General features: G+C 36.1%; 4 protein-coding genes across 4 annotated transcripts in view; 2 read left to right on the top strand and 2 right to left on the bottom strand.

The window, feature by feature from the left end:
- The window catches only part of LOC142354072 (uncharacterized), a 19,384-nt gene extending 16,349 nt beyond the window's left edge, over positions 1 to 3,035 (top strand). Inside the window, exons 3-4 of the mRNA XM_075406347.1 lie at positions 2,074 to 2,197; positions 2,532 to 3,035. Of these exons, the coding sequence (XP_075262462.1) occupies positions 2,074 to 2,197; positions 2,532 to 2,903 (496 nt within the window). The 3' untranslated portion in view covers positions 2,904 to 3,035. The remainder of the gene's footprint in view (positions 1 to 2,073; positions 2,198 to 2,531) is intronic.
- A 3,436-nt stretch (positions 3,036 to 6,471) lies between these two features.
- On the top strand, positions 6,472 to 16,254 carry LOC142354387 (uncharacterized). The gene is made up of 2 exons (XM_075406666.1): positions 6,472 to 6,565; positions 15,454 to 16,254. The coding sequence occupies exons 1-2, from the start codon at positions 6,472 to 6,474 to the stop codon at positions 16,251 to 16,253; spliced, it is 894 nt and encodes a 297-aa protein (XP_075262781.1). The 3' UTR covers position 16,254.
- A 7,107-nt stretch (positions 16,255 to 23,361) lies between these two features.
- Positions 23,362 to 23,929, bottom strand: LOC142354686 (uncharacterized). The gene has a single exon (XM_075407046.1). The coding sequence runs from the start codon at positions 23,883 to 23,885 to the stop codon at positions 23,523 to 23,525; it is 363 nt and encodes a 120-aa protein (XP_075263161.1). The 5' UTR covers positions 23,886 to 23,929; the 3' UTR covers positions 23,362 to 23,522.
- A 195-nt stretch (positions 23,930 to 24,124) lies between these two features.
- Positions 24,125 to 24,646, bottom strand: LOC142354687 (uncharacterized). Its single transcript, XM_075407047.1, has one exon. It carries the CDS (start codon positions 24,592 to 24,594, stop codon positions 24,247 to 24,249), a length of 348 nt encoding a protein of 115 aa, XP_075263162.1. The 5' UTR covers positions 24,595 to 24,646; the 3' UTR covers positions 24,125 to 24,246.
- Positions 24,647 to 24,869: the final 223 nt, after the last annotated feature.

Below are 24,869 nucleotides of genomic sequence, written 5' to 3' on the forward strand. Positions count from 1 at the left end.
ATATATATATATAATATATATATAGTATAAATATATATATATATATATATATATTTATATATATATATATATATATATATATATATATATATATATATATATATATATATATATATATATATATATATATATAATATATATATATATATATATATATATATATATATATATATATATATATATATATATATATATATATATATATATATATATAGTTTATATAAATATATGTTTATATATATATATATATATATATATATATATTATATATATATATATATATATATATATATATATATATATATATATATAAATAGTACAGAAGATCAAGCAGTAACAATAATCGGTCTTTCCCATTAATTCAAACAATTAATTCAAATCAAAGGTATGATCTAGTCACACAGACCCCTTTAATCCTTTGTATGGTTGCAACTGGCGACCATTCGGCATAACCGCCCCCTATAAACCCCCTCCCCCATCACTCACTTTCTTTCTTTCTTCAATTTAACACCCCCACCCCCCCCACCCCTCCCCCTAACCACCCGACCCAGCGCAACCTACGTAAGAACCTCTCATTTAATTTTGCTATAATATTTGGGTCTCCCATCATACCCCCCCCCCCCATTATGATGCTGGGCTAGTTTATCTGACAACTAAGTTGGGGGGGGGGACTATAGGTTATCTGAACACTAAGCTGGGGGGGCGAAAAAATCGAATATTTATCCAATATTATATGTATATAAAAGATATTTTCATTGAATTTAGTCTGCGGAGATGGAGACGGAGGTGGAGGCGGCGACGGAGGTGGAGGCGGAGACGGAGGTTGAGGCGGAGACGGAGGTGGAGGCGGAGACGGAGTAGATCGGAGGCGGAGGGAATCAATTCGGGAAATCAACTGAAAGGGATAGGGCGAAGCATCGAGTTCAAAGAGCGCACAATACCAATTTCATTTAAACTCAAACATTTAAACTCTGTGAATCTGTTCATTTCCCGTTTTAGTAAGCTGCATGTTTTTGGCATATTCATTTCTTAATTCATTTGTCAATTCAAAACCGCCTTTTGAGTAGAGCATAATTATAGCATTGAGTGAGCATAGCATTGAGTAGAGCATAGCATTGAGTAGAGCATAGCATTGAGTAGCGCGTATAAATAGATTTACATGTATCTGTCTATGCCTGAGTCATATGCAGAAAGCTGCAAACACGCATCCTGCGCATATAATTACCCGCTTAAATAGCATAATGCGCAGATAATTCGCCGTACAATAATCATGCTGGGCATAAGAATAACCGAGAAAAGATTTTATTTGTCCTGTAATTGACAATGAAATGTCTAATATGTGCCATGAACAGTTAACTTGGAAGAGTAAAAAACATGTTGGAGTTAAAAAGATTCAGTACTGATTTACACTTGAAGCTAGGTCCGGGTTGTCAGATAAATTTCGATTTTTATCATGATCAGACAAAATTCAGTTTGACACCTTGAAACAAAACAGCATAAATTAGGGTAGGGTGGGGTGGGGGAGCTTGGTGGGGTGTTTGAGCAAAGCATCAGTATAGATCCGGGAGAGGGCGGTGGATGTTTGAGCGAAAGAAGGGGGCAGTTCAGAACAATTTCAGAGGTTGTCCTGATTTTTTTTTTTACTCTGATCATTGTAATTTTTGACACGATCATGATACTTGCCAGATTAAAATTCAAGCTAAAATTTACTATGATTCAGCGTTGAAAATAAATGTGACCTTAGTCTGGGTGACGAAATTTGACTTTTCATACGTTGACCCCGAAGTGGAAATTGGCTCTCGGTTGAAAATTAACATGTGATGGGCTAAGACTAATCGTGAAAGATACTTTGCTAGTTACAGTTAAAAAATGCAATTATTATTATTATAAATATTAATTTTGAGAACAAATTACAAACTGGGTCCTATCCAAAAGGGATATGACCCAGAGGCTGAATCGAACGTACAACAAAAGGGGAAAAGAGAATTAGATCGGTGGTCATTTTGATCTCTTAATTCAAGCATAATTTTTTTTAATAATCCAGGTTATGAATGTATCTTTTTTCAATTTTAGGGACTACCCTCTGAGACAACTTGGTGCTTTTCTTTCCGGACTGGCTGCAGTTTGTATCGCTGTTTTTGCAATTGGGCGACGGAGAATTGTATTTATTGACTCACTTTTGCTGTCAACATTCCAGGTAAAAAATTTTTGTTAACTGTTTTTGAGCTCTTTCATTCTCAGTTCGATATATTTCAGCGCATTCGGCACATTTCTTACGCAAAATGCGCTCAAATGGCGATTTCGCCAAAACGCGGGCTTAGAACATGAAATTTTATCGATGTTAGTTACACTTCTAATAGCGGTATTTACGGAATTTATTTAGCAAAGTATATAATTTGTCGATAAAAATAGCATTAATAATTGAAAATTTTGATTTCTTCCATCATAACCCCACGGTTTTCCCGTTACGTAAAATAAAAATGGTAGAAGTTATTTAAGCTTGAAAAATTCGTCAATCATTTCGATTTTAGGGTGCTGTTACGCTAATAGTGGGCTCAATGGGCGCTTTCATCGTGCTACTACTTACGAGCAAACCTATTCAACCCGACTGCACGATCCGAGACCGATTATTCGTCATATTAGCGGGACTCGTTCACGCTTTCTGCTTTATTTTCAACATCAAAGTGTTCAAATATTTAAGTGTTGTTCACTCGACTACTGTGAAAACTTCTGTTTCGGCTTTTTCGTACGCTTTGCAATGTGCTTTTTCGATGGAACAATTTTCAGTGCTTTCGATTACAGGGTGCTCGTTAATAATTTCTAGCGTTTTTGTAAAATCTTACGTTAATTTAACTTGGAAAGGTGTTAGAAATAAACTAGTTATAGATGAAGAAAATGATTAAATTATTGTTAAATTCATTAAATTTTGATTAAATTTAATAGATTTTTAGATTTATAGATTTATTAAATTTTTGAGATTATTTTAGTGATGTTTTTGATTTTAGAATGTAAATTAAACATTTTGATTCCTTTTAGTCTGCTATTAACTGGAAGAAGTGCTTAAATACAATAAAATTAATTGCGGTATGAACAGCTAATTAATTTCAGTTTTAATTCCAAAAAAAAATATCTTAACCGGCTATCCCGAGTCGTGTTATATAGCATAAAAATACACAAATTCTTGGGGCATGAAAGTTTGTTTGTCTTAAAACTAAATAGGATAATTGCTGAGACAGTCTTTGTAAAAAAATTGATCCAGAAAGTTTTCCACATTTCACCACAAGACCTTCCCTTTTCTGCAATAAAGTACACAACCCATAATTTCATATTAGAGTAGTAAGCATGTGCGGACAAATATGCCAGAAGGAAAATTAGTTCACAGAAGGAATTATAAATTGATTCAATTTTGGGCACTCTTGTCCACAAAAGTCATAAAAAAATTGTCACCTTAGTTGCTAGTTTGTACCTCAATAGAAATTACTAGTTGTAAACGAAGAAATGACCAAACTGTATGGCATTGTTACTGGTAAAAAATTCTGATCAAAATTGATTAAGAGATTTGTTGAATTTTGTGGATTATTCTAGAGAAATTTTTGAGTTTACAAATTTAAATTATACATTTTGATTTTTGTTAGTCAGCCATTAATGGGAAGCAGTGTTTAAATCCAAAAAAAAACATATTGGGATTTAGCAGCTTTTCAAACCAGTTTTAGTTCTTAAAAAACTCTATTAACCGGCTACAACGAGTAGTGTTATATGCTAAGACAACACACAAATTGTTGGGGGCAAGAAAGTTTGTTTTCTTAAAACTAAATAGGATATATGCAGACATAGTCTTCGTGAAAAATTGATCCAGCAAATTTTCCACATTTCACCACAAAATTTGCACTATTCTGCTATAAAATTACACAACCGTGTCAGTTTTTTCCACAATCCATAATTTCAGATTTGAGAAGTAAGCATGCGCAAAAAAAAATGACACAATGAAAGTTAGTTCACATCTGCCTGAAAAAAGAAATATTCACCCCAATATACACGATGCCCGTTGGAACAAGCTTTTTACACATTGTTAACGGATAAAGCCCCTAATTAAAGCGCTCTGTGAAAATTTTTTCAATTAGAAAAAAAACTTATTTTTACGTCACTAATTCTTTTTATAACTTCGAGCAGGGATTTTTAGGTTGTGAAAAAACTAGTAGGTAAGTTAGCGGAGAGACTACATAACGATTTTGTAATTTTTGTTTACATTTTGCTTAAATTGAATTCCAGAATTCGTGCATTTTTTTGCTGTCGTTCATAAATAAGGTGTCAGAGTATACACTCTAGTCAGTAAGTTATGATCACTAGATGTAGCTTGAAATCATAGCTCAATTTAAGAAAGCATAGTAAGGCTCTCGCAGTGCGGACGAGTTGTCTCAGTGGATAGCACCAGATTGCAATCAATTAAGAGGTTGTGGTGTCACATTCCACAAAGGTCACAAATTTTACTCTTAGTAAATTGGTGTTGACAAACAATCAACACAAGGAGCTTGTAGTCGCTCTAATATAACGTATAAACTCTTCAACTAGAGAAACACTGTTGTAAAGTGGGGAAATCTTTGTTCACTTTTGTCGACAAAAACATTAAAAAATTTTCATCTTAGTTGCTAAATTTGTACCTCAAAATAATAGCAATTAACAATCTTGTGAAATATTTTATAAAAGAACATAACGAAGAGAGTCTGCACCGACGGAGGAATGATCGCAAAATCGTTTGCGAAAAAAATTCTAGCCGGTATATTTTTTTCAAGCTACCTATTAAAATTGCATTTTTGTTTAAAAAATACTTGCGAGCTATTCAAATTCGTGAGGTTTAGAACTAGAGCTAAGCTTGATTCAGCATCTAGTTTTTAGCAAAACATCTTCTTGCTACCCTGGTCAAGACAAAATTTTTATCTTGTAAAATTGTGCATAATTTTGGTTCCGAAATATCTCTTGTAAAATCTTTCTTGTTGAGTATTGTCGTTTCTTCTAGTCTTTAATGCCTAAAGCAAAGTGTTGTTTAGCACACCAGTTGACCTAAACTGACAAAAAGAACTTTTGAAAATCAACAAGCCTCTAAAAATCGAAAAATCGGTCGGTAAAAATTTGTTGATTTCTCTATTATTTGAGATTAGAAGAAAGTCATCATGCCTTATCACGATAACTATTTCTGACATCTATTCTTGATATCTATAATGACTTTCGATAAAATTAATCTCCAACGTCTTTTGGCAAAATATTTTAAACTTAGAACAAAAATATCGCAAAAGCGATAAAAATAGAATTTGAGGTAACATTCTGTGTACGTTGCAGTTTGTGTATAGGAGGTAAGGGAATGCTTATAAAATACCTCAAGTTTGGGCTAAATGGTTAATATTGGCATAGTAATGTTTAATATTGTTTTAACAAACATTTCAAAAAAGAGCCCAAGAAGAGAAAAACGGGTTTCCCGTATAGGGGAAACTTCAGACATCTTTTGATCTGGGAATGATCACAAAATTTTCATTAAAAAATTTGACATCTGCAAGTTATGAAGAAGCCACCAGAAAATTTTTCAGCAGGAAAACACATTATAGAGACAAAAATGGGAATGTTCAAAAAGTGTTGAAATTAAACGACTAGTATTTTGTGAGGGTTGTGCGAAATACGAGAATTGCAGGGAAACAGCGTCTCAAATTTTGATTGGACATTGCCATGATTGATGTATAACGTGCAACACAATATATGTTTCAAGAATAGTCTTCTGATAATTTAGAGTTTTTTTATAAAAAAAACTCTGATTTTTTCCGTTAGTGCCCCCCCCCTCCCACCACCCAGCATAGTGGGTGCATGTTACTTGCACCCCCAACACAGTGCACATGTCCCATTCGTACATAATGATTTTTATGTAATTGCACGTGCTCTCTAATTGGGGGTGTATAACATACTGGGTGGGGGAGGGGGGGCACAATCGGAAAGGATCCTGAAATTTTTTTTGGAAACTTTTTAAATATAGGCTGATTCGAGAAAAATGGAAATGAGTAACCAGTATTAGATCAAATCGGTTTCGCATTTTCAACATAAATAGCAATTCAGTACAAATCCAACAAAATTATTGTAAACTCTACTTTAAACAAACTTCCTTGACATTTCAATCTATTATTCTTGTCAAATAATAATACTTACTTTTACTTGCCATTTCATAACCAATTTTCAAGATACAAAATTTTACACATAATGGCAGCATTATTCAATTGTTATTATTTTTTCCTGTTATTTTTTCTCGTTTTATCTCAGTCGGGTATTGAATGTCAGAGAGCCCGACCTGTAAATTTATTCAGGAAAGGCCAAAAAAGTTTCAAGTCGACTGAGATTTCAAATAGAGATCCATTAGCTGCTTTCATAGCCAACAGCTTGCAATTTTCAGAGCCAAAATTTCCGACGCATCGACTTCATGGGCGACTAATTAAAATGCACAATGAGCTGGAGAAACTGCTAATGCCACAGTTGAGTAGAACAGCAGCAACTGATATTTTGCAGGATCTTCTGGCACGAGTAAACATAGGTTAGTATTGAAGACTGGCTTCCTTTAATTGAACCCCCCTTCCCCCCCCCCACACACACACACACACACACACACACACACACACACACACACACACACACTCACACACACACACACATACATACATACATACATACATTCACACTCACACACACACACACACACACACACACACACACACACTGTCGTCTTCTGAATTTCTGCTAGGCTCAACGGTGAGGGGACTCTGTCGCCAAGAAGATCGATCGAATAAAATAAACCAAAGGTTTTGAATTGGTGAAGCAAGCGTTACTTTATTACTCTGCTATTTCCCCTCTTCCACTCGTGTATGCTGTTGTAAGTTAGATTACCTTGAAATAAGTTAATTCACAATGGAGCTCGTAATATCAATTCTAGTTATTTAGATAACAAATGAAAGAAATTACTTGCACGGCAATGGAAAGGACAAAACTAAGACATTTTGTAATAGTAATTAAAATAATAATAATAACAACATCCACGGTTCACTTCCCAAACGAACTAAATCAAAAACGCTCACAGTATCCCAACTGGTCTTGCAATTACAAACTTCCTGACTTCAGTCTCACTCTCAATCTCTTCTTTACTTTTCACACTATCTTGTAACGTTTAGTCCCACTAAACCAACTATTTTCAATGGCTTGTGCAAAAATCTCTCTTGAGTCCAAACTTGAAGTTCTTCCAAAATTCTCCAACGTCTCTCAAGTCTGCCCAAATTTCTCTGTGTCAATTCAATTTATACTCAACCAATACGTTCTTATCTTAAGCAAACAAATTTAATCTTTTAAAATAAACATTGCAACTTACATTTGAAATCTGTCACATTCTGTAGGAGGGCTTTGTTTGCTATGCAAACAAACCAACATCGAATTATGCTCTGTCATTCAACTGCTACCAACCATTGTTCAACTTTCTCCTTATCTTAAGTAAACGACCTTTGGACTCTTATTTAAACAAATCTACTCCGCCTTATCTCATATATGCACTGGACATGTCCATTAGTTTTTGCTCAGTAAACATTGAAAGTTGCTCCGAAAAACTCTTATTCCTCTATTTCCGCTATCAATTTAACTAGCTGCAATCAATCACTGTCAAACATCGTGTGTTCAAAAAATAACTAAACTCAATCTGCAAGGCTATGAGCAATTGTTATTCTGAGTTCTCTCAACAATTCACGCAATTCCCTAGTTAGAACCTGCCGGAAAATCTTATATTCCTAAAAGCCCGTGTTTTGACCTAACACTACCATTTCAAAGTCATTCAGCCGTTCAAAAGGGGCAAATTTCCAGTTTTCGGCACTTGGGTTATCCAGCAGCACCGACTTTCGGTCGCACGCGGAAGTTAAAAATAGCACCAATTGAAGGCCCTTGAAAAGTTACACTAACCCTCCAAAAATCATAAGGCTGCTACCAATACTCCACGAGCAATTCAAATTTTACGTCCCAGAGCACCTGGGATTCCTCGTACCTCAAAATCGGATTCCTCGTACCCAAATTAGTCTATCCCACAATTTTCTGGTCAGTCGAAATTCAACTTTTGGAGAAATTGCTAACTCAACTTAAGTGCTAACAATCTTCCGGCAAAAAGAACCTATTTAACGCAAAATACCCAAAAAGTTATCCTAACCTTTCTCCATGATCATCTCACACATTACTCTAGACCTAATACCCATTGCAACCCTTAATTAGCCCTATATAATACTCAAACTGTCATTTTTCCGTTCAAAATGTCAAAAATCTTCACATCACACCATTTCCGGTGTTAATAGCTCAGTGATCGGTGGAAGGATTGGCCCAAAAGGTATACCAGCCTGAGAGGACCATTGGGTGTACCTGATATTAAAATTTGGTAAACTTCAGCTAAATATAACTCTCCATGGGGGCTGCGGTTTAAATCTGCTAGGTGGTATTTTGAAAAATTGATCATTCGCCTTTTTATTTACACTAAATCAACAAAAACTGTACTTAACTAACTCAGATCGAAAAGATGTAACCGGCTGCGCATCACTATTATACATGGAAAATCCTTAGGGGAACATCCCCACAAATTTTCAGAGTCCAGTGATAAAAATAACCTAAAGAGTTGCGTTGTACCGGGTTTGGGGTGCCCATTTTTTTGCAATTTCAAAATCGCACTTTTAGTTACTTCAAATTGAAATTCCAATTTTGATCGAAGTATCTAGTTCGTCTCAATTGATCGCTCTCTAGTCTACTTCTAAACTTAAATCACTCCTTTCGACATCGGCCCGATGCACAAATACACTTTGCTAAGTAAACGAATATAGCGACAGCTCAATACTCTTTTGTTCATAATTTTGTTTGTTTAAGGTATATCACTCAACTCCCCTCTCTGGGGCCTTCGAAGCGATAACCCTTTTAGAAAGAATGCTTATTTAAAACACCTAATTAACTTGTCTAAGTTTACATAAATTATCTAACTTACTCGCAGTATCTGCTTATTTTATGCTCCCTACACTCCTCCCGCCTAGATTATTAATCTCCCGAATAATTGCAAGCCGTTATCCTGTGACCCGATTCACTTACACCTACTTTAACAATAGTCGACCTACGGAAGTGAACCTGTTATGTTTCGCTCCGGGTTATTATACACTGACAACTACAAACTAACTACACTGAAATTCGAATATCGGTTGATTAAATCAAATTTGAAATTAATTTCGCATTTTCACATTTTAACCTGTTCTACCTAACTCATCAACACTGATTTTTGTTCAAACTCTATTGCCTCTGCAATACATTCTCCCCGGGAACCCCAAAATCACTGAAGTAAAAAAAACAATTCCAAAAATAGATCCACCAACACTACACATTTCCCTAATTCATCTTTTTTTGAAGATTTCTTTCTTTCTACGGCTCTATTGCTTGATCAACTTGTCTTGATAAAATAGATTAAAAAAATGTAGGCAAAAAAAAATTGGGTAAAAAAACTTGAATAACTTAGCTGTCAACATCTCTCTCATAATACACCCTCAACGTCTCTCGCACCTGTACATGAAAACATGGTTCCTCTGATGCTTCAATGGATGTCCACCTCTTTTTCCGCTGTAGCTACCACTTTGCCTGTAATCCTGCCATGACTGCTTTCCTGATGCTTCCAAACGGCTCCACCTCTCCTTCCGCCTCAATGATCGGTTCTCCAGCAACAGCTTTGCAATCTCCGGAAATCGCGATGCAATCCTTCTCTCCACTTTCTGCTCAACTTCCATCGAAAACCCGCTGCAGCCCTCCCTCCTAGGCTGTTGATCATCATGAACCAAACTGTGCAACACTGTATCCATTGACTTCTGATCGGACTTCCCTGTTCTGTCAACACCAGCACTTTCCCTTTGATGCTCATCCGTTGGTTTAACCAAAACACTACCACATAGCTGACTTTTATTCAATTGCGATTGCACCCATGCCCCAGCTCCCTTCCCAACTGTGCAAAATTACTCCGGTCACCTGCTGCCTTATCGTTTTGACCCTTCTGTGTTTCAGATACCAACTGCCGACCAAATCCTCCTGAACTCGTCCCATCCTCCAAAGCGTCCACATAGCACTCAGTTGTACACATTTGTGTCTTCTCAGCCACGTGTGTTGCATTGCAGAACTTCTGATCCATACCCCCTGTCTTTAACTCCATCAACGCCCAGGCTCCAAAATATCATTTCTGCTAGCTTCGACACCACCGCCAAATTTGCTCGCCATTACAGTTATATTGTCGCTTGCCACTGAGCTCAAATTTGCGGCAAAAGATGTTTCGCTTCTCGCATCGTTGACATTAAGTTCTTCTACATCCAAAAAATCTGTATCCGAAACATGTTCAAATAAATATTCATTATCTGACTGTTCATCGCTAAGCTCCTCAGACTCTGATAACAGTAGGTAATCCTTTTCCATAGCGTGATGCTCATCTGGTCCACAAGACTCAACGCTCCACTCAATGATGTTTTCTTCTGTTGGAATTTTCCTGAAGCCACTGTTTTCATGTTTGGCTAGCGCTGCTCTATAAATTTCCTGATTTATTTGACCACAAATTTCTTTTGTAAACTCGATCTCAGTTCCAGTTTGCACTTCATCGGCGTCACCTGGAATTCTTTTTCTACTACCACTCTCAGCAATTCTCGTATCTTCCACTTCTCCAAACAGATCTTTACTGACAGCTCCTTTTCTTGACACACCACAGCGGGACCCAATGCCAAACCCTTCAGAACCTCTGCCGGGTTGCCGAAATTCATCCATTGAAGAAGTGTCAACTCATCCACTTGTATCATCAATCACCTGAATTTGAGAACACTGCTGTCGGGTTCTCTGATCCACGGTGTCACTGGTTTCAGTGCATACTGCCCTACTTCCCGCTTTCTCTCTAACAAACAAATTGTAGCTTCGCTCATAAAAATGTGGATTGTCAGACAATCGTATGTCGAAATGATAGAGCGTCTCTGTCACTGTCCATGCATGCTTTTCTGGAGTCGACCGCCAATAACCTCTTGGTAAATCACTTACTGCATTCAAGGCCCACCCACACAATTTTGTAGGCAACCAGTTCATCATCTCTTCTTCCGTCCATCCAAGCTTCAAGCCAGTGCTCAAATAATGTTCACGCCAAACTTCACAAACTTCGTAATATGGTGAAAAAACGCTTCACCAACTAATAACCAAACATAATCAGACTGTTGGTAGTCAAATCGCAAATGTACGTCAACTTTCGTTGCGCTCTCAGCAGTTTCTCCGACGAAAAATATCGAGCGTTCTCCAAATAATCAGAAAATTATCCTGAGCATAAAGTAACGGAGAATTGAAGCCCACCCAAGAGCGCCACTTTCGTCTTCTGAATATCTGCTAGGCTCAACAGTGAGGGTACTCTGTCGCCCAGAAAATCAATCAAATAAAATAAAACAAAGGTTGTGAATTGGTGAAGCAAGCTTTACAATATTACTCTGCTATTTCCCCTCTTTCACTCTTGTATGCTGTTGCAAGATAGATTGCCTTGAAATAAGTTAATACACAACGAATCTCGTAATATCAATTCTAGTTTATTGGATAACAAATGTAAGAAATTACTAGCATGTCAAGGGAAAGGACAATTTTATGACAATTTTTAATAGTAATTAAAACAATAATAAAAACAACATCCATGGTTCACTTCCCAAATGAACGAAATCAAAAAAGCTCACAGTATCACAACTGGTCTTGCAACTACAAACTTCCAGACTTCAGTCTCAATCTCAATCTCTTCTTTGCTTTTCACACTATCTTGTAACGTTTAGTCCCAGTAAACCAACTACTTTCTTTTTGTTGTGTGAAAATCTCTCTTGAGTCCAAACTCGAAGTTCTCCCAAAATTCTCCAACGTCTCTAAGCTCTACCCAAATCTGTCTGTGTCACTTCAATTTTTACTCAACCAATACGTTCTTATCTTAAGCAAACAAGTTTAATCTCTTAAAGTAAACATTGCAACTTACATTTGAAATCTGTCACATTCCGTAGGAGGGCTATGTTTGCTATGAAAACAAACCAACATCGATTTATGCTCTGTCATTCAACTGCTACCAACCATTGTTCAACTTTCTCCTTATCTTAAGTAAACGACCTTTGAAATCTTATGTGAACAGATCTACTCCGCCTTATATCATATATGCACTGGACATGTCAATCAGTTTTTGCTTAGTAAAAATTGAACGTTGCTCCGAAAAGTTCTTATTCCTCTATTTCCGCGATCAACTGAACTAGCTGCAATCAATCACTGTCAAACATCATGTGTTCAAAAAATAACTAAACTCAAGCTGCAAAGCTAAGAGCAATTGTTATTCTGAGTTTTCTCAACATTTCACGCAGTTCCCCAGTTAGAACCTCCCGTAAAATCTTATATTCCTAAAAGCCCATGTTTTGACCTCTAGGGGTCAATCAGAGGTCATTCGTCCAAAATGAGAGTCAAGTTGATAAAACTAAATATTGTCACGGAAATTTCTCTCATACTTGCACCTTCCTACAAATTTTCATGGCCTATCTCCCACTAGAAAGCGAGCACTGACCGCACACACTTTTGATCGACCTCCTGGATGACACCAAAATTTCAAACTTCATAACTTGCAAAGTAGTTGTCAAAACGTGTTCGGTTAAATCTTTCTGTCAACAATAGGTTGCAAACAAATTGCCTGCCAAATTTCACGACCTACGGATTAGCCGTAGCGAGTCCTTTGCAATTTTTAGTCGTAGCGAGTCCTTCGCTAATATTTTTAACGAGCTGTGAGTGACAAAACTCGAAAAATCCGGGTTCGGAAAATGTGACCGGGTTGGGTATATATTGTCACTAACTGTCTCAGGACATCAATTTATTACCATTTCAAAGTCATTCAGCCGTTCAAAAGGGCAAATTTCCGGTTTTCGGCAATTGGGTTATCCCGCAGCACCGACTTCCGGTCGCACCCGGAAGTTAAAAATAGCACCAATAGAGAGCCCTTGAAAAGTTACACTAACCCTCCAAAAATCATAAGGCTGCTAACAATACTCCACAAGCAATTCAAATTCTACGTCCCGCAGCTCCAGCGTGCGCTAGTCCCGTGCAGGTTGGTGGGAGGTCTAATCTGACCTCAAAATTGGATTTCTCGTACCCAAAGTAGTCTCTTCCACAAATTTCAGGTCCATCCGACTTCAACTTTTCGAGAAGTTGCTAATTCTGTTTCAACTTAAGTGGTAACCTGGTTTGGGGTGCCCAGTACTTTGCAAATTCAAAATCGCACTTTAAGTTACTTCAACTTGAAATTCCAATTTTGATCGAAGTATCTAGTTCGTCTCAATTGATCGCTCTCTAGTTTACTTCTAAACTTAAATCACTCCTTTCGACTTTGACCTGATGCACAAGTACAACTTTGTTAAGTAAACGAATATATCGACAGCTCAAAATTCTTCTGTTCATCTTTTTGTTTGTTTAAGATATATCACTCAATTCCACTCTCTGGTGCCTTCCTTCGAGACAATAACCCTTTTAGAAAGAAAGCTTATTTAAAACACCTAATTAACTTGCCTAAATTGACCTAAATTATCTAACTTACTCGCAGTATCTGCTTATTTCATGCGTCCTACACACACATACACACACACACATTCACAAACACACACACACACACACAAACACACGCACTCACAAACACACACACACACACAAACACACACTCACAAACAAACACACACACACACACACCGACAGACAGACACCGGTTATTTTAACGGTTAAATTTCATTTTCCACCGCAGTTGTTGCAAAAAGTAGCCCTTTTACGGTTTTTGTTTTTGAACCCTCGGGCTGTCTCGGGATGACCTCATAATTGGAATGTTGTCCCACTTTTTCACCCCTAATTATTTAACCCCCTATCATTTAACCCCGATTTTTTCACCCGTGCATCATTTAATCCCTCTATCATTTAACCCCGATTTTAATCTTTTGTGAAATAAGGACTATTTAATTAGCAATATAGTCATTTGGCCATGCCTCGCGGGCCATGACCATGCCTTAGTGGCCCGTGGGACTTGATATGAATCTATCACAACCGAACATGGGATTAAGTTATTCATTTAATTATAACAAAACATGCCTTTATTGTCGACCGCTTATTGGCGTGATGAAAAGATAAAGGGGTTGAATGACACAGGGGTGAATAAATCGGGGTTAAATAAATGGGGGTTAAATTAATAGGGTTGAAAAGAAGTAGACACAATTGAAATAGTTATAAAAATACAACATTAGATTTTTTGACCCCAAATTTTTAGTGCAAATATGCATTTATTTGTAAATGAATCGCACAACTAATCTTAATACATGTGTTCTTATTAATTGCTTGCTCCTTGTGAACAATGCTTACATTAATTATAATTATTGAATTTTGATATATATACATATATACATATATACATCTATCTATCTATATATATATATATATATATATATATATATATATATGTGTGTGTATATATATATAAATATATATGTATATATATATATATATATATATATATATATATATATATAAATATATATATATATATATATATATATATATATATATATCCACCCTTAGGTAACTGAAATTCACCTTTAGTGTAATTAAAATCCATGCCTTTGATATTTTGAGATTTTAGGTAACTAAATTTCTTTCTACAAATCAAGGTCATCAAATTTCACGCTTTTTGATTTTTCGCACAAATATACGACAGCTGTCATTGTGAAATTTAATTGAACTAATTTTTTGAACAGTACTTAAGAAGATACGTTTTTCAATTGTCCTGCTGAAATGGTGAGTAGATTTCACGTCAGTTCTACTTACGAAAGCTGATCAATACATTTTACAAATTCGTAAGCATTATCCACAACCCCCTGTAGGACAGCAAAATTCGCTTAGGGTCAAACAACTCCTAATGAACAACTTTCTAATATTGTGTCTATTAAAACTTGTAGTCATTCAAATTTCATTGAATGAAAGTTCTGAAAAATTTCTAAGGCTTCAAGAGAGAAGCACAAGCCTTTTTTCTGGTAATTTTATGAAACTCATGAGTTCTCACGAAAAATAAGGCCCGCTAAATACCTCCTGTTTGTTGCTATGGAGAAGTCGAAACCATAGAATTTCATTTATAAAAAAAAGTAGTTTAACCAATATTATATAAGTTTTTTGTATTTTATGAAGTCAATATTCCATTAAATGAGAACATGAAAGTTCTGCGATTAAAATTTTTTTGTCAAGCCGGATTTTTATTGGGGTTGTGGATGAGCGCTCATTTTTGTGGTTATGTAATTCGTACAGCCTCAAAAACTTTTTCCTCCACGGGTAAATAAGTCAATAAAGCATAACAATAATAACAAAAAAGTTTTCTTTCAGAGCTGGAAAAAGCCCTTCCACTGCCAACAGTTTTGGAACAATTAGAACAAGAGTTCCGGTTCCATACGGAAATCCCAAACTGGTGGTCCAATGTCACTCTCTGCTTCAAGTACCTCCCGGATGTCGAGGGCAAATACTGCACTGGCGAGAAACTTACATGCGCGAAACCCAACCAGTATACGAATCAATTCCACGATTGGTCCAGGGATGCTGGAGGTTGCAAGTTAACTTGGGGGTTATTTTTCGATCCAATTGACGTCATTGACAAGTCACATCAAGAATCAGAGCCTCAATTTTTAGAGAATGTAGGGTTCAATGGCTATACCTACCCTGTTTTTTCGACCCCTGCGAAAATCAAACCCTCACTATCCCAATTACCAGATTGGTTCAAAGAAATTATTTTGTGTTTCACTTATCGACCATATACGGGTAAAGGTCTTGCGGCCCGCATAGCGTGTTCAAAATTAAACTCATTTTTGCCAGTTTACCACGACGAATTTGGTCACAAAGGGTGGCTTGTCGTTATGTCATGGTCCGTGTTTTTCCCCAATTTCAACCAGCAAAATCAACACCCCAGAATTCCCGCTTGGGCTCTTTCGACCCGGATTTGCATTACTCACTACGAAAAAATATCGAATCTTTTTTTAAAGATAACTACAAAAAAGGCAGTTAAATGTTCGTCTGGGAATGACTTTTCATATCCTTACACGGACAAGACTTTCTACAGAGCACAGGTCAGTTATGAAGAAAGTTTTCTACAGTGGTCATTAATCAACACGATGAACTTGACACTGAACTAAAAGTTGCTGTGTAATAAATTAACGATTTTGTCTTTAGTTATTGGTAAAGATCTTTTCCGGTTGTGCCCCCCCCCCCCCAAGCTTAGTGGATGCATATTATTTGCAACCCCAGACGCACGTCCTATCTTTTTACATAATGATTTACTATGTAATGGCACATGCTCTGTAACTGGGGGGGGGGGGGCATAACGTACTAGGGGGGGGGGGGGGTGCAAACGGAAAAGATCCGAAGTTTTTAATCTCAAAAAACCTCAATCTCGAAAACCTCACTATGTGCTGTCTATTCATTTATCATTTATAATTCTCTATAAATATAAAATACATATAAAATACATTGCCTTTAAACTATTTTCTATATTTTATAATTGATACTCAAAGAAATAAACAACGTTTCTTTCTGTCTGTAATATTCTAATATCATTCTCTGTAACTTAATATCTTTTCGGCAGCGTTTATTTTTAGCGAAAATTTGCGTTTGTATTGTAAGAATTTGTATCGGGATGATTTTTTTTCAAAACATTTATCAAGTCTTCGGAGAGCAAACCTTGTCATAAAAAAATGATCAAGTTACGAATCAAAATTCTATTTTCTCGAGTTATTTTACTAAAGTTTGTCAATGTTTTCCACGACTATGTTTTATGATAAAGACTCCTCGCCACAAATTTCCGCGATGTCACTGTTGCTCGCGGTTACTGACCGCAATAGTCAACGACTTAATTCGACCGAATTGGAAGAGAACCTATTTAATTATTATTCACAGCAGTACCCTCTGAATTCTGTCTAAAATAATTAGCAATTAAATTCTTGCAATAAGGTTTTAGACTCAGTGAAAGCTGAAAATTGTCTGAATGGGTTATATATATCCTGAAAATAACTGATAAAGATCATACCTTTCCTTCACCTATAATCTTAGATAAGGTAGCCATTTTATATCTTGAATAACACTTTGGACTTTCGCCGCGTGGTCCACTAAAAAATTGAAAATATAGTGAAGAAGTAACTTTTCAAGACCAAGTCGATCAAAAAAAGAGAAAAGAAAACAGTTTGAAGAATAAAGATTAATATTGGACAATTCAAAGGAAGTCGTAAAGCTAAAATGAGGTAATGCCGAAAAAATTTTGGTTACAAAAAATTGAGTTTAAAACGAAATTATTTAAAATTTGTACAAGGCGACGAGCATTACCGAAAAGGCACTCAATTCAAAAGCTTGAAAAAACGTTATTTATTTGGAAACAAAAATCCCCCTGAACCGTTCCAGTTTCTACCATCCTTAAAATTACTAGATGTAGGAACCTCAATCTAAATAAACTATTACTTAAAAAAGAGGTTATTGTCGTATGGCGTCCCATTAAATTAAAAGGAACATCAAAATTGTTATAATTTTGAAACCCTGTTGTTTTTGCACTACGTCGTCAAGACTTTCATGAAACTCGCAAAATACTATTTTAAGTGTAGTTGTAAAAATTTAGCAAAAATAATTTTCTCCCGAATTCATTATCAAACTTCGGAGCTGTTTTTCAAACAGCAAAAACATAAACAGTGGTGTGATTAAGATGAAAATTTCACAAGTGTCATTAATTTCAATTTTGAAACGCACCAGGTGAAACTTACTGTGTATATTGACAACTTCGCACTTGTAATGTAAAATATGTAATGTAATAAAAGTTGCTCTCGTCAATATTGTGCCGTTAAAAACAGAAACAAAAACAGGCAGGATATATATTGATGTAGAAGCTAAATACGCTAAATTTGGGCTCCAAGGTATTTTTTCAACAGTCCTACAATTTTTTAAAAAAACAAATCGCTAAAAAACAATAATTTTTGTTTTAGTGCTTAATATGTTTTCGACGCAACAACTAATATCTGCATTTCTTAGCTTACCAAAACAACAGCGTGACTCTGATTTAAATTTTGTACAAACCAAGTTGAACATTGTTACTAGTGGCCAATAACCGCAGAAATGTCTATGAATCAAGACAATTGGGTACAAATTTAGGTGCGATTAGTGAAAACTAGAAACAATGAATTTCTGTTCGAATTCTAAAAGAAAAGAATGATTGCAGGTATTTTATTTCAGGGAAGTTTTGATTGAAATTTAGCAATTTTTGAGTAATCAGTGCGTTGATTCCCGCGTGACGTATGCTGACTTCAACCATTCCTGCGTAGCATTGACAGCTCAACAAAAAAATACTGCTAATTACATTAATAATTTTCCCGAACATTTTTCCTTAAAAAATAAATTTATGTTGCAAACAAAAAAATGAAATTATTTTGCTCGGCTATGTATAGAAGCGGCTTACACTATAAGCGCTGCGCAGAAATTGTTAACAGTGACGAGTTAATAGTTGATTGTTTGACATAGTTTGCCTGTGTAATTGAGCATGAGCCTCTCGTAATTGCTATTAGCATCGCTGTTATTTTTGCCCGAGCGATTGAGCACGAAGCTCTGAATATTCGCTGTTAGAGTTAATTGCCAGTTTGTCCGAGCGATTGAACGCGAAGCTCTGAATATTGGCTGTTGGAGTTAATTGGCAGTTTGTCCGAGCGATTGAGCGCGAAGCTCTGAATAGTCGAGGCTACCGGTTTAGTTGGCAGAGTTCCCTGATTGCTCGAGCAGAAGCACGGAGTTTTTGTTGTTAGACTGTGGTTCATCAGTCTGTTTTTAGCTGAAGGATAATTCCAGCTGTGTTGATTGCGTTCTAGCACCTGCAGCAATCGGTATAACTGTAGAGGTGAAATAAATTAGGTAGGCACATTTCAGTCACAATCCAGCGTAGCCTGACAAGAGCTGCTACAGAAACTTTTCTGCAACAAGGCATTAATATTCCTTGTTGCATGAAAACAGTGTCCGCAACAGTTCTGGACAAGCTACGTTCGATTGTGATTGAAATGTTGTTCTCCCCTATTTCTCATTTATCGTGTCGGTCAACAGTTGTTTCTAACATTTGATTTCTCTGAAGACAATAGCCGTCATTTTTTTGTTGATCTTAACTCTCAATTTTTATATCTATCTCTGAATAAATTCATACCCGATACAGCGCAAGCGTTAGGGTCACCTATATGATAAGTGTTTAAATTACCTCTAAAAAAACGACTTCTGCGCTCACTTGACGGAGTTCCAATTGAAAACAACTGCGGGTCAATAGTGAACCTAAGCTGATCCCCAATTTCATGTGCTCTGCTGTTTTTGAGTTGTCTCAACGTTAAGTCTGTTTCCAGCTATCTAACGGCTGTTTTAGAGGGCTATCAAAAAAAAGCGGAAAAGCACATTTATGAGTTCAGGTGTTTCGTCAGTGTACCAGCTTTATGCATGGGCTAGTGAAAACTCCTGAATTGAAATTTTTGTATTAAATTTCGAAGCGCAATTTACGATCTGGCTAAAATTGGGATTTAAACTGAGGAGAACCCAAGAATGAGCGCAATTTATAGCAGTTTTAATAGTTGATGCAGCTATACTATAAAAATAAAAACACCAGAGATAAGATAGCGTTCAAGCTAAATTAAACTCGAGGGTGAAGCTTCGATATTGTTTACTATTGGCAAAGTAGGCTAGTCAACTCGAATCTCAACCGACAAAACCCGTGCTGATCACAGGTTGCCCTCGGATGATCAAATAAGCAGTCATCAAGAATTCAACAAAATTCTTAAACTCTGGGTCATCCAACCGCTTTGAGAACAACTCAAGCTGTATCTGATGTCGTTATTTCGGATGTCACTTGGATCAAGATAAAGCGTCAAGTCATTCGAGGCAGAGAGCTTAGTTTGAAAGATTGAACCCAGATTTAAAGAAGTAAAAGTCGGAATCGTTTGCCCTGAACTTAGTGTCCTAATTTTGGACACTAAGTTTAGGGCAAAAATTTAGACTCAACTACTCTAATTTTTGGAACTTGGATTAAACCCCAGTAAATAATCGGCTGCTTCGCTATCGGATACGAAGACGTTTGGTTATTTCCAACAGCTGTATGTTTTTAAGAAAACTTTTCTCACTAATCTGCAAAATTATACTCTTGAATGAACATAGCCGGCAGATTGCCGGAAAATAGCCGCGATAGACGCTTGTGGCATTACATGAATTGAAAAAACTATAGAAATAAAATAGACATATCGACCACCAGTCCTTTAATAGACCACTAGACTTTTTCGGTTAGCTTCGGACTGTCATTTTTATGAGACACATAAGCTCTATAAGGAGAAAATTAGGATCATTTCCGTTTGTGCCCCCTCAGCTTAGTTGGCGCAGATCAATTGAACAGCCAGAACACCAACAAAATCATCTAAAAAATTGAGAAACTAAAAGAATCAAACCTAAACAAAAATATACTCATTTATAAAACTGTTAAAGCTTTTAAACCTAAGGCAAAATTTTTTCCTTTAAAAATACATATTTCAAAAATACTCAAAACCAATTGTTGTTTCTGAAAACGCTCCAGTATTCTATCTGCAAAACCTGAAAAATATTTATTGGCCCTTGAAGATCGATTACCTCGAAAATGAACAAAAAATTTAGAAAAGAAAAGAAATCAATTGCAAATTATAAAGAAAGGTTACTGAAAATTGTGATATAAAAATCTTCAAAATCATTTCTGTGTCTCTAGGGTCTATCCAGTTATCCAATTCCAAGCTTTAAAAAACTCATTGGCTCATAGATATATAGGCAATAATTTTTTTTTTAATTTCAAACTTCAAAAAATAGAAATTCGTTCTATTATAATTTTGAAAGTCATTCAATTGCCCCCTAGTAACTAAGAACATACTATCGAACCCTGGATGAGGTTACCTGGCTACTGAGGCAAGAAAAAAATAAAAAAAAACAAATGTTACCTGGCTACTGAGGCAAGAAAAAAATAAAAAAAAACAAATGTTTCCAAAAATTTCTAAAAGTCGAAAGGTTAAATTGTTGAAAACAAATCTATTGAAACTAAAAGCCATGCAGTAACTTTTTATCAGAACGTGGAATATGTTTTCTCGCACTTGAGAACGGACGAATATCAAAAACTGGCAAAAATTTTAGGAAGCCTTAAAAAAATTGCAGATTTTATCAAAAAAATGCTAAAATTCGAGACATTAAAATGTTAAAAAAACCATTCCATTGTTACTAGAAATTATGCAGAGCCCTATGAACAAACCTCAAAGGAGATTGCCTGGTCCCCGAAAGTGGGAAAACTGAAAAAATGACGAAAATTTTCAAAAACCTGAAAAATGCGAATTTTGTCAAAAAAAAAAATTGCAAAAATTTGTGATAATCAAAGATTGAAACCTATTCTATGGCAAATAAAAATTTTTCAGTAACTTATTATCCAACCCCTGATGAGATTTTCTGGCCCCTGGGTCACAAACAACTTGAATAATGACATTGTCATAAAATAGGGAAAAAAAATGGAAGTTTTGTCAAAAAATGCTAAAATTAATGATGGCAAAAACATGAAAACCATTCAATTACCACTAGAAACTATGCAGTAATCTATCATCAAACCCTTTATCAAAACCTAGAGGAGGTTTCTTGACACCTAGGGCTAAAAAATCTCAAAAAATGACAAAAATTTTCAAAAAACCTGGAAAAAATTTCAAAAATTAGTATCATTTTGCGTGTTTGTGTTTGTAGTACCAAAACATATAGCTCATAAACTGGCCATAACAAGCATATTTGTCTCGCAAAAGGCCTTCATCAACTTTTAAAAACTTCAACCTAAGACTAATCAAAACAAAAAATCACAAAACATGAAAACTGGCACTATTTTGAGCCCAAAACTCCTAAAAATGACTTTTTTTTTAATCTGCAAACATGTAAATTAAACTAACCACTTGGTTAATGTTACATGTTAGAAATTTATTAATCAAACATTATTTTTTTCTAATTTATAACAAACTAAGGTTCGGTTTTCGTAAAATAATTTAATAAAAAATATGTTTAAATCCTGCAACCCTTCTGTCTATTGGAACTCTTTCGTGTCGTTTAAGCATTTCCGCTGTAACTTTTTGTTTAAATTTGGTCTTCGACGTTTCTTTTCTAATTGTAATTGGAAGTGTGTTCCATTTTCGAATAAAGTTACGAACAATTGAACCATTACTCCATTTTGACTTACATTTTTGTTCTAAGAAAAGGTTATGGGTTCGTTTGTTTACAATAATAGGCACGTTTTCTAAAAATCTGAAATGTTTATTAGAGCGATTTCTTGTTTGTTGGAGAATATTGAAAAACCTATTTAAAGACACCCGTGTTATTTGGAGCTCTGCTGGAAGAATTTTAGTCTCCAGAAGTAGATCTCTGGCAGTATCGTATTTGGTTTTCATAAAGCAAACTTTTGTATTTGGTTTTCATAAAGCAAACTATAAGCACTTGAAAGACTACTAAAACCCACTTTGGGCATCTAATGAAATTTAATGCCCGCTGGGCTTTACCTGTTATCCCGTTTTGAAAGATCAAAGTCATTGAAAAATGTGTGAACACATCTTAAAAAAACACAGCGCACCAATACAATTCAAATTCTTTGAATTGTAAAAAAAATTTGGAGCGCTATAATAGCCGCCTAGAATTGAGGACGCGGCTAATAAAAATCAATACTTTCATACCCTTTGGTTCTCTAAATACGTTATAATAAAATCTTAGTCCCCAATGCGCCTCGTTCCCAGCATTAAGTCCCTCGGGCGAATAAGATTTTGTTCTAACATAGACACGCACTGCTCTCGAATGACCAGCTAGGGCTCTATTTATTTATAATCTGCTTTCTTTAGACCACTACTATGATTTAAAAGCAAAAAAGGGACCTAATTGATGCGCACATTCAGCCTATGTCAATTAAATTAACAAGCGTAAAAACAGTCAGAACTCAGGTAGCTCAAGCGAATGAAAAAAGTTTTAGGACAAAATGTCAAAACGCTCAAGCAAAAGAATTGCACTAAAAGGACATACGACTACAATAGTTGCCTCAACTTTGTTGCAGAGCAATTAAAAACTATGCCTTTCCAAATATAGATCCCATTGCCCCTCCTTCCCTTTTTTGGTATAATTACGGTCATGGGGGGGGGGGGGGGGAAGCGTTAAGTGTTACCCAAACTACGCAATGATGGGAATGGGAAAAAATTCGTTTCCATATTCCGGAAAACAAAACAGAAATTATAACGTTAATTATCCTTGGAAGATAAAATTTGTGTTTGTTATATCAGGAAAGACATGTTAATAATAAATCAGTTTCCAGTTCAACAGTTTATGGTCCAGAACTTGATGTTAAGTTTCGTTTTCATTTGTTTTTAAAGTCCCAGAACAATTTTTCATAGTGCGAAGAGAATCAAGAACGCCACTAATAGACAGAACAACCCCATAGCCTCAGACAAGGCGAATCCCAAGATAGCAAATGAGAACAATTGCTGCTTCATTGACGGGTTTCTGGCGTATGCAATCAACATGGATCCAAAGATACTTCCGATACCAGCTCCTGACCCTGCGACTCCAGCGGCGCTGGCTCCAGCTCCAATATATTTCGCGGCGGAGTCAATGTCCCTTCGAATTGCGGTAGTATGAAGAGTCTGAGCGGACTGGACACTTGAAACAGCCATTGGTGCGCATCTTTGAGCGACTCGGCTAGTTAAAGCAACTCGTGGCATAACCATTGAAGCTCGGCAGAGAGAGTTCATTTTTAAATCAAAATGCTATCTGAAAAACGTTTACTTCTGTCAGGGCATTCTACACAGACCCACCCTGCATATTCGTAGTACAGCCGTGAAATAGAACTTGATTTTTCAAAGAATACAAAAAATAAAAGTCCGGGGCTATTTTATTCTCTTTCACTTACCACGCTTGTAAAAAAAGTCCAATATCTATCCTCGCATAGCTATCACCCCGTGGCATAAAAAACTAAAGTGTGGAAAAAACAGCAGTAGATAGATTATATTTCCTGTGTTGTTTTATGGTATGTCATGTATAAGTCCTGTAGATGTGTTAATCAATGAGATTTGTTAAGTCCATTAATGAGTTATCTCTATACAATCTACGGCATCAAAGTGCAAACAGGATTAAGAATGCCACCAAAAGGCAGAATAGTCCCATCGCCTCAGACAAGGCGAATCCCAAGATAGCAAACGAGAACAGCTGCTGTTTCATTGATGGGTTCCTGGCGTACGCAATCAACATAGATCCAAAAATGCTACCGATTCCAGCTCCTGATCCCGCAACCCCAGCAGCACTACATCCAGCTCCAATATATTTTGCTGCAGAATCAATATCTGGTCTGACAGAGGTAGTTTGAATTCCCTGAGTAGGTTGAACGGCCAGAGATTTCTGGGCAATTCGACTTGAAACTGCAATTCGCGGCATGACAATGGACGCTCTACAGATGGAGTTCATGACTATGTGTTACGTTAACAACTCTGAAAACCATAAATTAACCTGTAGTAAAACTTTCTTTGGATACGTCACGAAGAAAGTGGTCGTTGTAGGTCTTCCCCAATATAGTACCCGCGCTCATTTGCGCTTTTTTACGATAATGAAGACTATACGTTATAAGACCATTTACAATAAATAGACACAATTCCTGATTTTCTTTAAAAAAACACAATGGAGCCGCCTCTGAGACTGTTACTTCCCAAAAATGTAGCTGAACAATCTTATGACATTCATAT

The sequence above is a fragment of the Convolutriloba macropyga genome, chromosome 15, assembly GCF_964194025.1.
Source record: "Convolutriloba macropyga chromosome 15, txConMacr16.3, whole genome shotgun sequence".
NCBI classification, from domain to species: Eukaryota; Metazoa; Xenacoelomorpha; order Acoela; family Convolutidae; genus Convolutriloba; species Convolutriloba macropyga.